General features: G+C 48.5%; 1 protein-coding gene across 1 annotated transcript in view; it reads right to left on the reverse strand.

The window, feature by feature from the left end:
* Positions 1-19,500, reverse strand: part of col6a3 (collagen, type VI, alpha 3) — a 74,036-nt gene that overhangs the window by 53,648 nt on the left and 888 nt on the right. Inside the window, exons 2-18 of the mRNA XM_051905466.1 lie at positions 18,645-19,244; positions 17,778-18,377; positions 17,007-17,606; positions 16,223-16,819; positions 15,152-15,751; positions 14,285-14,884; positions 13,514-14,113; positions 12,730-13,326; positions 11,659-12,258; positions 10,793-11,392; positions 10,022-10,621; positions 9,238-9,834; positions 8,169-8,768; positions 7,303-7,902; positions 6,532-7,131; positions 2,250-2,846; positions 1,181-1,780 (exon numbers count right to left, since the gene is read on the reverse strand). Of these exons, the coding sequence (XP_051761426.1) occupies positions 1,181-1,780; positions 2,250-2,846; positions 6,532-7,131; positions 7,303-7,902; positions 8,169-8,768; positions 9,238-9,834; positions 10,022-10,621; positions 10,793-11,392; positions 11,659-12,258; positions 12,730-13,326; positions 13,514-14,113; positions 14,285-14,884; positions 15,152-15,751; positions 16,223-16,819; positions 17,007-17,606; positions 17,778-18,377; positions 18,645-19,244 (10,188 nt within the window). The remainder of the gene's footprint in view (positions 1-1,180; positions 1,781-2,249; positions 2,847-6,531; positions 7,132-7,302; positions 7,903-8,168; positions 8,769-9,237; positions 9,835-10,021; positions 10,622-10,792; positions 11,393-11,658; positions 12,259-12,729; positions 13,327-13,513; positions 14,114-14,284; positions 14,885-15,151; positions 15,752-16,222; positions 16,820-17,006; positions 17,607-17,777; positions 18,378-18,644; positions 19,245-19,500) is intronic.

Here is a 19,500-nt window from a genome sequence, read left to right on the forward strand (position 1 = left end):
GAAACACGGTCTCTGTTTGGCTCTATGTCGAATTGCTCCACTACTCTTTGCACAAAATCACGCATAGCTGGGAATGAATTCCTAGTGCCATCTGAACCGTCCAGCAGAAACACTACGTCCTTTCTGGGTGCGACGTAATCAGCTAGGGGGAGGGGAAAACAGCATCATTAACACCGCGTAAATGTCGATAACCTTCATAATGACACATCAGTTCATCACCTCATTAACCGTCTAAGCTGTGCGTGAAAAAAAGTTGGGACATCAAGTAGAAAGACAAGACACGGCGTATCGTAATGTTCTGCCATGCACATACCGGTTACAGTCGGTGTAGTTGGAGTGATGGGAATTGAAACAGCCTGGACAGAGGCCAGCAGCTGCTCTTGGACTTTTGGGAGCTCGCTGAAGTCGGACACGGACAGAGCATAATTGGGGTCGTATGAAATTCTCTGCAATTCTCTGCTATCAGAGCCCCTCGATCCTATTCCAAAGGTCAAGACGCCAAGCTCTTTGAGAGAAGAGGCTGCTGCCTCAACACTGTCCAATGACCTTCCCCCGCTAAGCAGAACCAGTATCTGCGGCACACCCTCCAGCCGTCTGCTACCGGAGGAGGCAGTAAAGACATTGTCTCTGACGTACTGGAGCGCTGCCCCCGTGTAGAGGGGTCTGCCTCCTTTGTGCCGCAGACCTCTGACACTGTCAAGAACTTCTTCCTTTGTCGTGTACGTGTTCAGATAGAAATGGGCCTCTGGGTCTCTGCTGTACTGGACCACAGAAACGCGATCTCTGTTCTCAGCTACTTCCAATTTCTCCACCATTCTTTGCACAAATTCTTTCATTGCTGGGAACCCATTCCTAGTGCCATCTGATCCATCCAGCAGGAAGACAACATCTCTCCTCTGTCTACGGCCCTCAGCTAAGAAACAGACATTCATGGATCAGGTGGGGGACATTGTAAGGAGAGAGAGAGAAAAAAAAAAAAACACACTGTATTACACACTTGGTGCTCAATCGTGCTTTTTGTGTTTTCGATATCGTGTCACTTCCCATTAAGTTTTACTCTTCAGGAAGAAATACATTTCCTTCTGCAACTCATTAGAACTAGAGGAACAATACGGCACATGTCTCTATAACCATATTAAAATGGGAGGAATTACAGGAAGCCGGTTTGGCTTTTTCTTACCTATCGTTGTGGTAGTGATAGGCGTGGCCTCTACAAAGACCGTGTTAATGTTGGTGAAAAGCTGCTGTTGGACACTGGGAAGGTCAGCGAAGTCACTCACTGAGAGTGCATAACTAGGCTCATGGGAGATCTTCTGGAGTTCCCCGCTGTCTGAGCTCCTTGACCCTATCCCAAAGATAAGCACTCCCAGCTCCTTCAGGGATGAGGCTGGTGTGTCAACATTATCAAATGACCTTCCACCACTCAGCAGAATCAGTAACTGAGGCACACCTTCTACAAGTCTGCTTCCAGCGGAGGCAGTGAAGACATTGTCCCTCACGTACTGCAGAGCTGCCCCTGTGTTGAGGGGTCTCCCTCCTTTGTGCCTCAGACCCCTGAGCGTGTCAAGCACGTCCTCCTTTCTTGAGTATGTGTTAAGATAGAAATGGGCCTCTGGATCTCTGCTGTACTGGACCACAGACACACGGTCTCTGTTCTCAGACACATTCAGTCTCTCCACCATCCTCTCAACAAAGTCACGCATTGCAGGGAAAGAGCTCCTTGTGCCATCTGAACCATCCAGCAGGAACACTACATCCCTCCTAGCCATCCTTCGCTCAGCTATGGGTAATGGAATGGAACACAAAGTCACGTGAGCCCTGGGTATCTGATATTGCCTGCGGGGCGTACGCGTGCCCTACTCGGCAACTACAAAAGGGAAACAACTCTCCTATCCTTTCAGCTATTTTACAGCCAATCTAACGGTCAAATGTTATTACTGTGTGCTAAAATAGAATCTCATTTTGGTCAGAGTAGAGCTGCCTATACCTAATGAATACAACATGACAAAATGAGGTGTATAACTTAAAGGATATTTTCATCAAAAGACAAAAACTGTGCCTAAAACTGACGAACGAGCAAACAAACAAACACTTTAAAACTCAGCACTGCTTAACACCCCGAAGAGTTCAAACCCATGGCTTCTTAGGCTAATTTGCATTGCTAACATAAACCGTTTAGTGTCTGCGGCACACTTTGCAAGGAGGGCTCAGTGTGCCGTTTTCAAGAGACGTGTGGGAATCTGTCTTACCCGCCACAGTAGGTGTCGTTGGCTTGACTTGTACAAGCACATTGTTGAGGGAGCTGATAAACTGCTGCTGGACACTGGGAAGATCAGAGAATTCATTGATGGACTGTGCATAGGTAGGATCGTTGGCAATTCTCTGCACCTCTCTGCTCGAATTTCTGGTGCCAATGCCAAAAATCAAGATTCCCCTCTCTTTCAGGGCAGAGGCAGGTGCATCTATGTTATCGCTTGACTGTCCTCCACTGAGGAGGATAAGAATCTGAGGGACACCCTCTTGCTTTCTACTCCCCGCAGAGGCAGTGAAGACACTGTCCCTCACATACTGGAGAGCTGCCCCTGTGTTGAGGGGTCTCCCTCCTCTATGCCTCAGACCTCTGACAGTGTTCAGGATCTCCCCTTTTGTTGAGTAGGTATTCAGATAGAAATTGACCTCCGCGTCTCTACTGTACTGCACCACAGAAACACGGTCTCTGTTTGCCTCTATGTTGAATTGCTCCACTACTCTTTGCACAAATTCACGCATCGCTGGGAATGTATTTCTAGTGCCATCTGAACCGTCCAGCAGAAACACTACGTCCTTTCTGGGTACGGCATCATCAGCTAGGGAAAGAAAACAGCGTCATTAACACCAGGTCATTTGAAAACATCTTTAGAATGTCACATTAGTTTAACCACCTCATCGACTACCTAAGCTGTGGGTAATGGTCCCACTGCTCGCAACTACTTAGGAAGATCAACAAAGCACAGGCTGTGAGCTAGCTCTCGTAAAGTTCTGCCATGATGCACATACCGGTGAGAGTCGGGGTAGTTGGAGTGATGGGCATCGCAACAGCCTGGACAGAGGCCAGCAGCTGCTCTTGGACATTTGGAAGCTCACTGAAGTCGGACACGGAAAGAGCATAATTGGGGTCGTATGAGATTCTCTGCAGTTCTCTGCTATCAGAGCCCCTCGATCCTATTCCAAAGGTCAAGACGCCAAGCTCTTTCAGAGAGGAGGCTGCTGCATCAACACTGTCCAATGACCTTCCCCCGTTAAGCAGGATCAGTACCTGCGGCACACCCTCCAACCGTCTGCTGCCGGAGGAGGCAGTAAAGACATTGTCTCTGACGTACTGGAGAGCTGCCCCCGTGTAGAGGGGTCTACCTCCTTTGTGTCTCAGACCTCTGACACGGTCGAGAACGTCTTCCTTTGTCGTGTAGCTGTTCAGATAGAAATGGACCTCGGCGTCTCTACTGTACTGCACCACAGAAACACGGTCTCTGTTTGGCTCTATGTCGAATTGCTCCACTACTCTTTGCACAAAATCACGCATAGCTGGGAATGAATTCCTAGTGCCATCTGAACCGTCCAGCAGAAACACTACGTCCTTTCTGGGTGCGACGTAATCAGCTAGGGGGAGGGGAAAACAGCATCATTAACACCGCGTAAATGTCGATAACCTTCATAATGACACATCAGTTCATCACCTCATTAACCGTCTAAGCTGTGCGTGAAAAAAAGTTGGGACATCAAGTAGAAAGACAAGACACGGCGTATCGTAATGTTCTGCCATGCACATACCGGTTACAGTCGGTGTAGTTGGAGTGATGGGAATTGAAACAGCCTGGACAGAGGCCAGCAGCTGCTCTTGGACTTTTGGGAGCTCGCTGAAGTCGGACACGGACAGAGCATAATTGGGGTCGTATGAAATTCTCTGCAATTCTCTGCTATCAGAGCCCCTCGATCCTATTCCAAAGGTCAAGACGCCAAGCTCTTTGAGAGAAGAGGCTGCTGCCTCAACACTGTCCAATGACCTTCCCCCGCTAAGCAGAACCAGTATCTGCGGCACACCCTCCAGCCGTCTGCTACCGGAGGAGGCAGTAAAGACATTGTCTCTGACGTACTGGAGCGCTGCCCCCGTGTAGAGGGGTCTGCCTCCTTTGTGCCGCAGACCTCTGACACTGTCAAGAACTTCTTCCTTTGTCGTGTACGTGTTCAGATAGAAATGGGCCTCTGGGTCTCTGCTGTACTGGACCACAGAAACGCGATCTCTGTTCTCAGCTACTTCCAATTTCTCCACCATTCTTTGCACAAATTCTTTCATTGCTGGGAACCCATTCCTAGTGCCATCTGATCCATCCAGCAGGAAGACAACATCTCTCCTCTGTCTACGGCCCTCAGCTAAGAAACAGACATTCATGGATCAGGTGGGGGACATTGTAAGGAGAGAGAGAGAAAAAAAAAAAAACACACTGTATTACACACTTGGTGCTCAATCGTGCTTTTTGTGTTTTCGATATCGTGTCACTTCCCATTAAGTTTTACTCTTCAGGAAGAAATACATTTCCTTCTGCAACTCATTAGAACTAGAGGAACAATACGGCACATGTCTCTATAACCATATTAAAATGGGAGGAATTACAGGAAGCCGGTTTGGCTTTTTCTTACCTATCGTTGTGGTAGTGATAGGCGTGGCCTCTACAAAGACCGTGTTAATGTTGGTGAAAAGCTGCTGTTGGACACTGGGAAGGTCAGCGAAGTCACTCACTGAGAGTGCATAACTAGGCTCATGGGAGATCTTCTGGAGTTCCCCGCTGTCTGAGCTCCTTGACCCTATCCCAAAGATAAGCACTCCCAGCTCCTTCAGGGATGAGGCTGGTGTGTCAACATTATCAAATGACCTTCCACCACTCAGCAGAATCAGTAACTGAGGCACACCTTCTACAAGTCTGCTTCCAGCGGAGGCAGTGAAGACATTGTCCCTCACGTACTGCAGAGCTGCCCCTGTGTTGAGGGGTCTCCCTCCTTTGTGCCTCAGACCCCTGAGCGTGTCAAGCACGTCCTCCTTTCTTGAGTATGTGTTAAGATAGAAATGGGCCTCTGGATCTCTGCTGTACTGGACCACAGACACACGGTCTCTGTTCTCAGACACATTCAGTCTCTCCACCATCCTCTCAACAAAGTCACGCATTGCAGGGAAAGAGCTCCTTGTGCCATCTGAACCATCCAGCAGGAACACTACATCCCTCCTAGCCATCCTTCGCTCAGCTATGGGTAATGGAATGGAACACAAAGTCACGTGAGCCCTGGGTATCTGATATTGCCTGCGGGGCGTACGCGTGCCCTACTCGGCAACTACAAAAGGGAAACAACTCTCCTATCCTTTCAGCTATTTTACAGCCAATCTAACGGTCAAATGTTATTACTGTGTGCTAAAATAGAATCTCATTTTGGTCAGAGTAGAGCTGCCTATACCTAATGAATACAACATGACAAAATGAGGTGTATAACTTAAAGGATATTTTCATCAAAAGACAAAAACTGTGCCTAAAACTGACGAACGAGCAAACAAACAAACACTTTAAAACTCAGCACTGCTTAACACCCCGAAGAGTTCAAACCCATGGCTTCTTAGGCTAATTTGCATTGCTAACATAAACCGTTTAGTGTCTGCGGCACACTTTGCAAGGAGGGCTCAGTGTGCCGTTTTCAAGAGACGTGTGGGAATCTGTCTTACCCGCCACAGTAGGTGTCGTTGGCTTGACTTGTACAAGCACATTGTTGAGGGAGCTGATAAACTGCTGCTGGACACTGGGAAGATCAGAGAATTCATTGATGGACTGTGCATAGGTAGGATCGTTGGCAATTCTCTGCACCTCTCTGCTCGAATTTCTGGTGCCAATGCCAAAAATCAAGATTCCCCTCTCTTTCAGGGCAGAGGCAGGTGCATCTATGTTATCGCTTGACCTGTCCTCCACTGAGGAGGATAAGAATCTGAGGGACACCCTCTTGCTTTCTACTCCCCGCAGAGGCAGTGAAGACACTGTCCCTCACGTACTGGAGAGCTGCCCCTGTGTTGAGGGGTCTCCCTCCTCTATGCCTCAGACCTCTGACAGTGTTCAGGATCTCCCCTTTTGTTGAGTAGGTATTCAGATAGAAATTGACCTCCGCGTCTCTACTGTACTGCACCACAGAAACACGGTCTCTGTTTGCCTCTATGTTGAATTGCTCCACTACTCTTTGCACAAATTCACGCATCGCTGGGAATGTATTTCTAGTGCCATCTGAACCGTCCAGCAGAAACACTACGTCCTTTCTGGGTACGGCATCATCAGCTAGGGAAAGAAAACAGCGTCATTAACACCAGGTCATTTGAAAACATCTTTAGAATGTCACATTAGTTTAACCACCTCATCGACTACCTAAGCTGTGGGTAATGGTCCCACTGCTCGCAACTACTTAGGAAGATCAACAAAGCACAGGCTGTGAGCTAGCTCTCGTAAAGTTCTGCCATGATGCACATACCGGTGAGAGTCGGGGTAGTTGGAGTGATGGGCATCGCAACAGCCTGGACAGAGGCCAGCAGCTGCTCTTGGACATTTGGAAGCTCACTGAAGTCGGACACGGAAAGAGCATAATTGGGGTCGTATGAGATTCTCTGCAGTTCTCTGCTATCAGAGCCCCTCGATCCTATTCCAAAGGTCAAGACGCCAAGCTCTTTCAGAGAGGAGGCTGCTGCATCAACACTGTCCAATGACCTTCCCCCGTTAAGCAGGATCAGTACCTGCGGCACACCCTCCAACCGTCTGCTGCCGGAGGAGGCAGTAAAGACATTGTCTCTGACGTACTGGAGAGCTGCCCCCGTGTAGAGGGGTCTACCTCCTTTGTGTCTCAGACCTCTGACACGGTCGAGAACGTCTTCCTTTGTCGTGTAGCTGTTCAGATAGAAATGGACCTCGGCGTCTCTACTGTACTGCACCACAGAAACACGGTCTCTGTTTGGCTCTATGTCGAATTGCTCCACTACTCTTTGCACAAAATCACGCATAGCTGGGAATGAATTCCTAGTGCCATCTGAACCGTCCAGCAGAAACACTACGTCCTTTCTGGGTGCGACGTAATCAGCTAGGGGGAGGGGAAAACAGCATCATTAACACCGCGTAAATGTCGATAACCTTCATAATGACACATCAGTTCATCACCTCATTAACCGTCTAAGCTGTGCGTGAAAAAAAGTTGGGACATCAAGTAGAAAGACAAGACACGGCGTATCGTAAAGTTCTGCCATGCACATACCGGTTACAGTCGGTGTAGTTGGAGTGATGGGAATTGAAACAGCCTGGACAGAGGCCAGCAGCTGCTCTTGGACTTTTGGGAGCTCGCTGAAGTCGGACACGGACAGAGCATAATTGGGGTCGTATGAAATTCTCTGCAATTCTCTGCTATCAGAGCCCCTCGATCCTATTCCAAAGGTCAAGACGCCAAGCTCTTTGAGAGAAGAGGCTGCTGCCTCAACACTGTCCAATGACCTTCCCCCGCTAAGCAGAACCAGTATCTGCGGCACACCCTCCAGCCGTCTGCTACCGGAGGAGGCAGTAAAGACATTGTCTCTGACGTACTGGAGCGCTGCCCCCGTGTAGAGGGGTCTGCCTCCTTTGTGCCGCAGACCTCTGACACTGTCAAGAACTTCTTCCTTTGTCGTGTACGTGTTCAGATAGAAATGGGCCTCTGGGTCTCTGCTGTACTGGACCACAGAAACGCGATCTCTGTTCTCAGCTACTTCCAATTTCTCCACCATTCTTTGCACAAATTCTTTCATTGCTGGGAACCCATTCCTAGTGCCATCTGATCCATCCAGCAGGAAGACAACATCTCTCCTCTGTCTACGGCCCTCAGCTAAGAAACAGACATTCATGGATCAGGTGGGGGACATTGTAAGGAGAGAGAGAGAAAAAAAAAAAAACACACTGTATTACACACTTGGTGCTCAATCATGCTTTTTGTGTTTTCGATATCGTGTCACTTCCATTAAGTTTTACTCTTCAGGAAGAAATACATTTCCTTCTGCAACTCATTAGAACTAGAGGAACAATACGGCACATGTCTCTATAACCATATTAAAATGGGAGGAATTACAGGAAGCCGGTTTGGCTTTTTCTTACCTATCGTTGTGGTAGTGATAGGCGTGGCCTCTACAAAGACCGTGTTAATGTTGGTGAAAAGCTGCTGTTGGACACTGGGAAGGTCAGCGAAGTCACTCACTGAGAGTGCATAACTAGGCTCATGGGAGATCTTCTGGAGTTCCCCGCTGTCTGAGCTCCTTGACCCTATCCCAAAGATAAGCACTCCCAGCTCCTTCAGGGATGAGGCTGGTGTGTCAACATTATCAAATGACCTTCCACCACTCAGCAGAATCAGTAACTGAGGCACACCTTCTACAAGTCTGCTTCCAGCGGAGGCAGTGAAGACATTGTCCCTCACGTACTGCAGAGCTGCCCCTGTGTTGAGGGGTCTCCCTCCTTTGTGCCTCAGACCCCTGAGCGTGTCAAGCACGTCCTCCTTTCTTGAGTATGTGTTAAGATAGAAATGGGCCTCTGGATCTCTGCTGTACTGGACCACAGACACACGGTCTCTGTTCTCAGACACATTCAGTCTCTCCACCATCCTCTCAACAAAGTCACGCATTGCAGGGAAAGAGCTCCTTGTGCCATCTGAACCATCCAGCAGGAACACTACATCCCTCCTAGCCATCCTTCGCTCAGCTATGGGTAATGGAATGGAACACAAAGTCACGTGAGCCCTGGGTATCTGATATTGCCTGCGGGGCGTACGCGTGCCCTACTCGGCAACTACAAAAGGGAAACAACTCTCCTATCCTTTCAGCTATTTTACAGCCAATCTAACGGTCAAATGTTATTACTGTGTGCTAAAATAGAATCTCATTTTGGTCAGAGTAGAGCTGCCTATACCTAATGAATACAACATGACAAAATGAGGTGTATAACTTAAAGGATATTTTCATCAAAAGACAAAAACTGTGCCTAAAACTGACGAACGAGCAAACAAACAAACACTTTAAAACTCAGCACTGCTTAACACCCCGAAGAGTTCAAACCCATGGCTTCTTAGGCTAATTTGCATTGCTAACATAAACCGTTTAGTGTCTGCGGCACGCTTTGCAAGGAGGGCTCAGTGTGCCGTTTTCAAGAGACGTGTGGGAATCTGTCTTACCCGCCACAGTAGGTGTCGTTGGCTTGACTTGTACAAGCACATTGTTGAGGGAGCTGATAAACTGCTGCTGGACACTGGGAAGATCAGAGAATTCATTGATGGACTGTGCATAGGTAGGATCGTTGGCAATTCTCTGCACCTCTCTGCTCGAATTTCTGGTGCCAATGCCAAAAATCAAGATTCCCCTCTCTTTCAGGGCAGAGGCAGGTGCATCTATGTTATCGCTTGACCGTCCTCCACTGAGGAGGATAAGAATCTGAGGGACACCCTCTTGCTTTCTACTCCCCGCAGAGGCAGTGAAGACACTGTCCCTCACGTACTGGAGAGCTGCCCCTGTGTTGAGGGGTCTCCCTCCTCTATGCCTCAGACCTCTGACAGTGTTCAGGATCTCCCCTTTTGTTGAGTAGGTATTCAGATAGAAATTGACCTCCGCGTCTCTACTGTACTGCACCACAGAAACACGGTCTCTGTTTGCCTCTATGTTGAATTGCTCCACTACTCTTTGCACAAATTCACGCATCGCTGGGAATGTATTTCTAGTGCCATCTGAACCGTCCAGCAGAAACACTACGTCCTTTCTGGGTACGGCATCATCAGCTAGGGAAAGAAAACAGCGTCATTAACACCAGGTCATTTGAAAACATCTTTAGAATGTCACATTAGTTTAACCACCTCATCGACTACCTAAGCTGTGGGTAATGGTCCCACTGCTCGCAACTACTTAGGAAGATCAACAAAGCACAGGCTGTGAGCTAGCTCTCGTAAAGTTCTGCCATGCACATACCGGTGAGAGTCGGGGTAGTTGGAGTGATGGGCATCGCAACAGCCTGGACAGAGGCCAGCAGCTGCTCTTGGACATTTGGAAGCTCACTGAAGTCGGACACGGAAAGAGCATAATTGGGGTCGTATGAGATTCTCTGCAGTTCTCTGCTATCAGAGCCCCTCGATCCTATTCCAAAGGTCAAGACGCCAAGCTCTTTCAGAGAGGAGGCTGCTGCATCAACACTGTCCAATGACCTTCCCCCGTTAAGCAGGATCAGTACCTGCGGCACACCCTCCAACCGTCTGCTGCCGGAGGAGGCAGTAAAGACATTGTCTCTGACGTACTGGAGAGCTGCCCCCGTGTAGAGGGGTCTACCTCCTTTGTGTCTCAGACCTCTGACACGGTCGAGAACGTCTTCCTTTGTCGTGTAGCTGTTCAGATAGAAATGGACCTCGGCGTCTCTACTGTACTGCACCACAGAAACACGGTCTCTGGTTGGCTCTATGTTGAATTGCTCCACTACTCTTTGCACAAAATCACGCATTGCTGGGAATGAATTCCTAGTGCCATCTGAACCGTCCAGCAGAAACACTACGTCCTTTCTGGGTGCGACATAATCAGCTAGGGGGAGGGGAAAACAGCATCATTAACACCGCGTAAATGTCGATAACCTTCATAATGACACATCAGTTCATCACCTCATTAACCGTCTAAGCTGTGCGTGAAAAAAAGTTGGGACATCAAGTAGAAAGACAAGACACGGCGTATCGTAAAGTTCTGCCATGCACATACCGGTTACAGTCGGTGTAGTTGGAGTGATGGGAATTGAAACAGCCTGGACAGAGGCCAGCAGCTGCTCTTGGACATTTGGAAGCTCGCTGAAGTCGGACACGGACAGAGCATAATTGGGGTCGTATGAAATTCTCTGCAATTCTCTGCTATCAGAGCCCCTCGATCCTATTCCAAAGGTCAAGACGCCAAGCTTTTTCAGAGAAGAGGCTGCTGCCTCAACACTGTCAAATGACCTTTCCCCGCTAAGCAAAACCAGTATCTGCGGCACACCCTCCAGCCGTCTGCTGCCGGAGGAGGCAGTAAAAACATTGTCTCTGACGTACTGGAGCGCTGCCCCCGTGTAGAGGGGTCTGCCTCCTTTGTGCCGCAGACCTCTGACACTGTCAAGAACTTCTTCCTTTGTCGTGTACGTGTTCAGATAGAAATGGGCCTCTGGGTCTCTGCTGTACTGGACCACAGAAACGCGATCTCTGTTCTCAGCTACTTCCAATTTCTCCACCATTCTTTGCACAAATTCTTTCATTGCTGGGAACCCATTCCTAGTGCCATCTGATCCATCCAGCAGGAAGACAACATCTCTCCTCTGTCTACGGCCCTCAGCTAAGAAACAGACATTCATGGATCAGGTGGGGGACATTGTAAGGAGAGAGAGAAAAAAAAAAAAAACACACTGTATTACACACTTGGTGCTCAATCATGCTTTTTGTGTTTTCGATATCGTGTCACTTTCCATTAAGTTTTACTCTTCAGGAAGAAATACATTTCCTTCTGCAACTCATTAGAACTAGAGGAACAATACGGCACATGTCTCTATAACCATATTAAAATGGGAGGAATTACAGGAAGCCGGTTTGGCTTTTTCTTACCTATCGTTGTGGTAGTGATAGGCGTGGCCTCTACAAAGACCGTGTTAATGTTGGTGAAAAGCTGCTGTTGGACACTGGGAAGGTCAGCGAAGTCACTCACTGAGAGTGCATAACTAGGCTCATGGGAGATCTTCTGGAGTTCCCCGCTGTCTGAGCTCCTTGACCCTATCCCAAAGATAAGCACTCCCAGCTCCTTCAGGGATGAGGCTGGTGTGTCAACATTATCAAATGACCTTCCACCACTCAGCAGAATCAGTAACTGAGGCACACCTTCTACAAGTCTGCTTCCAGCGGAGGCAGTGAAGACATTGTCCCTCACGTACTGCAGAGCTGCCCCTGTGTTGAGGGGTCTCCCTCCTTTGTGCCTCAGACCCCTGAGCGTGTCAAGCACGTCCTCCTTTCTTGAGTATGTGTTAAGATAGAAATGGGCCTCTGGATCTCTGCTGTACTGGACCACAGACACACGGTCTCTGTTCTCAGACACATTCAGTCTCTCCACCATCCTCTCAACAAAGTCACGCATTGCAGGGAAAGAGCTCCTTGTGCCATCTGAACCATCCAGCAGGAACACTACATCCCTCCTAGCCATCCTTCGCTCAGCTATGGGTAATGGAATGGAACACAAAGTCACGTGAGCCCTGGGTATCTGATATTGCCTGCGGGGCGTACGCGTGCCCTACTCGGCAACTACAAAAGGGAAACAACTCTCCTATCCTTTCAGCTATTTTACAGCCAATCTAACGGTCAAATGTTATTACTGTGTGTGCTAAAATAGAATCTCATTTTGGTCAGAGTAGAGCTGCCTATACCTAATGAATACAACATGACAAAATGAGGTGTATAACTTAAAGGATATTTTCATCAAAAGACAAAAACTGTGCCTAAAACTGACGAACGAGCAAACAAACAAACACTTTAAAACTCAGCACTGCTTAACACCCCGAAGAGTTCAAACCCATGGCTTCTTAGGCTAATTTGCATTGCTAACATAAACCGTTTAGTGTCTGCGGCACGCTTTGCAAGGAGGGCTCAGTGTGCCGTTTTCAAGAGACGTGTGGGAATCTGTCTTACCCGCCACAGTAGGTGTCGTTGGCTTGACTTGTACAAGCACATTGTTGAGGGAGCTGATAAACTGCTGCTGGACACTGGGAAGATCAGAGAATTCATTGATGGACTGTGCATAGGTAGGATCGTTGGCAATTCTCTGCACCTCTCTGCTCGAATTTCTGGTGCCAATGCCAAAAATCAAGATTCCCCTCTCTTTCAGGGCAGAGGCAGGTGCATCTATGTTATCGCTTGACCGTCCTCCACTGAGGAGGATAAGAATCTGAGGGACACCCTCTTGCTTTCTACTCCCCGCAGAGGCAGTGAAGACACTGTCCCTCACGTACTGGAGAGCTGCCCCTGTGTTGAGGGGTCTCCCTCCTCTATGCCTCAGACCTCTGACAGTGTTCAGGATCTCCCCTTTTGTTGAGTAGGTATTCAGATAGAAATTGACCTCCGCGTCTCTACTGTACTGCACCACAGAAACACGGTCTCTGTTTGCCTCTATGTTGAATTGCTCCACTACTCTTTGCACAAATTCACGCATCGCTGGGAATGTATTTCTAGTGCCATCTGAACCGTCCAGCAGAAACACTACGTCCTTTCTGGGTACGGCATCATCAGCTAGGGAAAGAAAACAGCGTCATTAACACCAGGTCATTTGAAAACATCTTTAGAATGTCACATTAGTTTAACCACCTCATCGACTACCTAAGCTGTGGGTAATGGTCCCACTGCTCGCAACTACTTAGGAAGATCAACAAAGCACAGGCTGTGAGCTAGCTCTCGTAAAGTTCTGCCATGCACATACCGGTGAGAGTCGGGGTAGTTGGAGTGATGGGCATCGCAACAGCCTGGACAGAGGCCAGCAGCTGCTCTTGGACATTTGGAAGCTCACTGAAGTCGGACACGGAAAGAGCATAATTGGGGTCGTATGAGATTCTCTGCAGTTCTCTGCTATCAGAGCCCCTCGATCCTATTCCAAAGGTCAAGACGCCAAGCTCTTTCAGAGAGGAGGCTGCTGCATCAACACTGTCCAATGACCTTCCCCCGTTAAGCAGGATCAGTACCTGCGGCACACCCTCCAACCGTCTGCTGCCGGAGGAGGCAGTAAAGACATTGTCTCTGACGTACTGGAGAGCTGCCCCCGTGTAGAGGGGTCTACCTCCTTTGTGTCTCAGACCTCTGACACGGTCGAGAACGTCTTCCTTTGTCGTGTAGCTGTTCAGATAGAAATGGACCTCGGCGTCTCTACTGTACTGCACCACAGAAACACGGTCTCTGGTTGGCTCTATGTTGAATTGCTCCACTACTCTTTGCACAAAATCACGCATTGCTGGGAATGAATTCCTAGTGCCATCTGAACCGTCCAGCAGAAACACTACGTCCTTTCTGGGTGCGACATAATCAGCTAGGGGGAGGGGAAAACAGCATCATTAACACCGCGTAAATGTCGATAACCTTCATAATGACACATCAGTTCATCACCTCATTAACCGTCTAAGCTGTGCGTGAAAAAAAGTTGGGACATCAAGTAGAAAGACAAGACACGGCGTATCGTAAAGTTCTGCCATGCACATACCGGTTACAGTCGGTGTAGTTGGAGTGATGGGAATTGAAACAGCCTGGACAGAGGCCAGCAGCTGCTCTTGGACATTTGGAAGCTCGCTGAAGTCGGACACGGACAGAGCATAATTGGGGTCGTATGAAATTCTCTGCAATTCTCTGCTATCAGAGCCCCTCGATCCTATTCCAAAGGTCAAGACGCCAAGCTTTTTCAGAGAAGAGGCTGCTGCCTCAACACTGTCAAATGACCTTTCCCCGCTAAGCAAAACCAGTATCTGCGGCACACCCTCCAGCCGTCTGCTGCCGGAGGAGGCAGTAAAAACATTGTCTCTGACGTACTGGAGCGCTGCCCCCGTGTAGAGGGGTCTGCCTCCTTTGTGCCGCAGACCTCTGACACTGTCAAGAACTTCTTCCTTTGTCGTGTACGTGTTCAGATAGAAATGGGCCTCTGGGTCTCTGCTGTACTGGACCACAGAAACGCGATCTCTGTTCTCAGCTACTTCCAATTTCTCCACCATTCTTTGCACAAATTCTTTCATTGCTGGGAACCCATTCCTAGTGCCATCTGATCCATCCAGCAGGAAGACAACATCTCTCCTCTGTCTACGGCCCTCAGCTAAGAAACAGACATTCATGGATCAGGTGGGGGACATTGTAAGGAGAGAGAGAAAAAAAAAAAAAAACACACTGTATTACACACTTGGTGCTCAATCATGCTTTTTGTGTTTTCGATATCGTGTCACTTTCCATTAAGTTTTACTCTTCAGGAAGAAATACATTTCCTTCTGCAACTCATTAGAACTAGAGGAACAATACGGCACATGTCTCTATAACCATATTAAAATGGGAGGAATTACAGGAAGCCGGTTTGGCTTTTTCTTACCTATCGTTGTGGTAGTGATAGGCGTGGCCTCTACAAAGACCGTGTTAATGTTGGTGAAAAGCTGCTGTTGGACACTGGGAAGGTCAGCGAAGTCACTCACTGAGAGTGCATAACTAGGCTCATGGGAGATCTTCTGGAGTTCCCCGCTGTCTGAGCTCCTTGACCCTATCCCAAAGATAAGCACTCCCAGCTCCTTCAGGGATGAGGCTGGTGTGTCAACATTATCAAATGACCTTCCACCACTCAGCAGAATCAGTAACTGAGGCACACCTTCTACAAGTCTGCTTCCAGCGGAGGCAGTGAAGACATTGTCCCTCACGTACTGCAGAGCTGCCCCTGTGTTGAGGGGTCTCCCTCCTTTGTGCCTCAGACCCCTGAGCGTGTCAAGCACGTCCTCCTTTCTTGAGTATGTGTTAAGATAGAAATGGGCCTCTGGATCTCTGCTGTACTGGACCACAGACACACGGTCTCTGTTCTCAGACACATTCAGTCTCTCCACCATCCTCTCAACAAAGTCACGCATTGCAGGGAAAGAGCTCCTTGTGCCATCTGAACCATCCAGCAGGAACACTACATCCCTCCTAGCCATCCTTCGCTCAGCTATGGGTAATGGAATGGAACACAAAGTCACGTGAGCCCTGGGTATCTGATATTGCCTGCGGGGCGTACGCGTGCCCTACTCGGCAACTACAAAAGGGAAACAACTCTCCTATCCTTTCAGCTATTTTACAGCCAATCTAACGGTCAAATGTTATTACTGTGTGTGCTAAAATAGAATCTCATTTTGGTCAGAGTAGAGCTGCCTATACCTAATGAATACAACATGACAAAATGAGGTGTATAACTTAAAGGATATTTTCATCAAAAGACAAAAACTGTGCCTAAAACTGACGAACGAGCAAACAAACAAACACTTTAAAACTCAGCACTGCTTAACACCCCGAAGAGTTCAAACCCATGGCTTCTTAGGCTAATTTGCATTGCTAACATAAACCGTTTAGTGTCTGCGGCACGCTTTGCAAGGAGGGCTCAGTGTGCCGTTTTCAAGAGACGTGTGGGAATCTGTCTTACCCGCCACAGTAGGTGTCGTTGGCTTGACTTGTACAAGCACATTGTTGAGGGAGCTGATAAACTGCTGCTGGACACTGGGAAGATCAGAGAATTCATTGATGGACTGTGCATAGGTAGGATCGTTGGCAATTCTCTGCACCTCTCTGCTCGAATTTCTGGTGCCAATGCCAAAAATCAAGATTCCCCTCTCTTTCAGGGCAGAGGCAGGTGCATCTATGTTATCGCTTGACCGTCCTCCACTGAGGAGGATAAGAATCTGAGGGACACCCTCTTGCTTTCTACTCCCCGCAGAGGCAGTGAAGACACTGTCCCTCACGTACTGGAGAGCTGCCCCTGTGTTGAGGGGTCTCCCTCCTCTATGCCTCAGACCTCTGACAGTGTTCAGGATCTCCCCTTTTGTTGAGTAGGTATTCAGATAGAAATTGACCTCCGCGTCTCTACTGTACTGCACCACAGAAACACGGTCTCTGTTTGCCTCTATGTTGAATTGCTCCACTACTCTTTGCACAAATTCACGCATCGCTGGGAATGTATTTCTAGTGCCATCTGAACCGTCCAGCAGAAACACTACGTCCTTTCTGGGTACGGCATCATCAGCTAGGGAAAGAAAACAGCGTCATTAACACCAGGTCATTTGAAAACATCTTTAGAATGTCACATTAGTTTAACCACCTCATCGACTACCTAAGCTGTGGGTAATGGTCCCACTGCTCGCAACTACTTAGGAAGATCAACAAAGCACAGGCTGTGAGCTAGCTCTCGTAAAGTTCTGCCATGCACATACCGGTGAGAGTCGGGGTAGTTGGAGTGATGGGCATCGCAACAGCCTGGACAGAGGCCAGCAGCTGCTCTTGGACATTTGGAAGCTCACTGAAGTCGGACACGGAAAGAGCATAATTGGGGTCGTATGAGATTCTCTGCAGTTCTCTGCTATCAGAGCCCCTCGATCCTATTCCAAAGGTCAAGACGCCAAGCTCTTTCAGAGAGGAGGCTGCTGCATCAACACTGTCCAATGACCTTCCCCCGTTAAGCAGGATCAGTACCTGCGGCACACCCTCCAACCGTCTGCTGCCGGAGGAGGCAGTAAAGACATTGTCTCTGACGTACTGGAGAGCTGCCCCCGTGTAGAGGGGTCTACCTCCTTTGTGTCTCAGACCTCTGACACGGTCGAGAACGTCTTCCTTTGTCGTGTAGCTGTTCAGATAGAAATGGACCTCGGCGTCTCTACTGTACTGCACCACAGAAACACGGTCTCTGGTTGGCTCTATGTTGAATTGCTCCACTACTCTTTGCACAAAATCACGCATTGCTGGGAATGAATTCCTAGTGCCATCTGAACCGTCCAGCAGAAACACTACGTCCTTTCTGGGTGCGACATAATCAGCTAGGGGGAGGGGAAAACAGCATCATTAACACCGCGTAAATGTCGATAACCTTCATAATGACACATCAGTTCATCACCTCATTAACCGTCTAAGCTGTGCGTGAAAAAAAGTTGGGACATCAAGTAGAAAGACAAGACACGGCGTATCGTAAAGTTCTGCCATGCACATACCGGTTACAGTCGGTGTAGTTGGAGTGATGGGAATTGAAACAGCCTGGACAGAGGCCAGCAGCTGCTCTTGGACATTTGGAAGCTCGCTGAAGTCGGACACGGACAGAGCATAATTGGGGTCGTATGAAATTCTCTGCAATTCTCTGCTATCAGAGCCCCTCGATCCTATTCCAAAGGTCAAGACGCCAAGCTTTTTCAGAGAAGAGGCTGCTGCCTCAACACTGTCAAATGACCTTTCCCCGCTAAGCAAAACCAGTATCTGCGGCACACCCTCCAGCCGTCTGCTGCCGGAGGAGGCAGTAAAAACATTGTCTCTGACGTACTGGAGCGCTGCCCCCGTGTAGAGGGGTCTGCCTCCTTTGTGCCGCAGACCTCTGACACTGTCAAGAACTTCTTCCTTTGTCGTGTACGTGTTCAGATAGAAATGGGCCTCTGGGTCTCTGCTGTACTGGACCACAGAAACGCGATCTCTGTTCTCAGCTACTTCCAATTTCTCCACCATTCTTTGCACAAATTCTTTCATTGCTGGGAACCCATTCCTAGTGCCATCTGATCCATCCAGCAGGAAGACAACATCTCTCCTCTGTCTACGGCCCTCAGCTAAGAAACAGACATTCATGGATCAGGTGGGGGACATTGTAAGGAGAGAGAGAAAAAAAAAAAAAAACACACTGTATTACACACTTGGTGCTCAATCATGCTTTTTGTGTTTTCGATATCGTGTCACTTTCCATTAAGTTTTACTCTTCAGGAAGAAATACATTTCCTTCTGCAACTCATTAGAACTAGAGGAACAATACGGCACATGTCTCTATAACCATATTAAAATGGGAGGAATTACAGGAAGCCGGTTTGGCTTTTTCTTACCTATCGTTGTGGTAGTGATAGGCGTGGCCTCTACAAAGACCGTGTTAATGTTGGTGAAAAGCTGCTGTTGGACACTGGGAAGGTCAGCGAAGTCACTCACTGAGAGTGCATAACTAGGCTCATGGGAGATCTTCTGGAGTTCCCCGCTGTCTGAGCTCCTTGACCCTATCCCAAAGATAAGCACTCCCAGCTCCTTCAGGGATGAGGCTGGTGTGTCAACATTATCAAATGACCTTCCACCACTCAGCAGAATCAGTAACTGAGGCACACCTTCTACAAGTCTGCTTCCAGCGGAGGCAGTGAAGACATTGTCCCTCACGTACTGCAGAGCTGCCCCTGTGTTGAGGGGTCTCCCTCCTTTGTGCCTCAGACCCCTGAGCGTGTCAAGCACGTCCTCCTTTCTTGAGTATGTGTTAAGATAGAAATGGGCCTCTGGATCTCTGCTGTACTGGACCACAGACACACGGTCTCTGTTCTCAGACACATTCAGTCTCTCCACCATCCTCTCAACAAAGTCACGCATTGCAGGGAAAGAGCTCCTTGTGCCATCTGAACCATCCAGCAGGAACACTACATCCCTCCTAGCCATCCTTCGCTCAGCTATGGGTAATGGAATGGAACACAAAGTCACGTGAGCCCTGGGTATCTGATATTGCCTGCGGGGCGTACGCGTGCCCTACTCGGCAACTACAAAAGGGAAACAACTCTCCTATCCTTTCAGCTATTTTACAGCCAATCTAACGGTCAAATGTTATTACTGTGTGTGCTAAAATAGAATCTCATTTTGGTCAGAGTAGAGCTGCCTATACCTAATGAATACAACATGACAAAATGAGGTGTATAACTTAAAGGATAT

The sequence above is a fragment of the Ctenopharyngodon idella genome, chromosome 9 (assembly GCF_019924925.1).
Source record: "Ctenopharyngodon idella isolate HZGC_01 chromosome 9, HZGC01, whole genome shotgun sequence".
Lineage (NCBI taxonomy): Eukaryota > Metazoa > Chordata > Actinopteri > Cypriniformes > Xenocyprididae > Ctenopharyngodon > Ctenopharyngodon idella.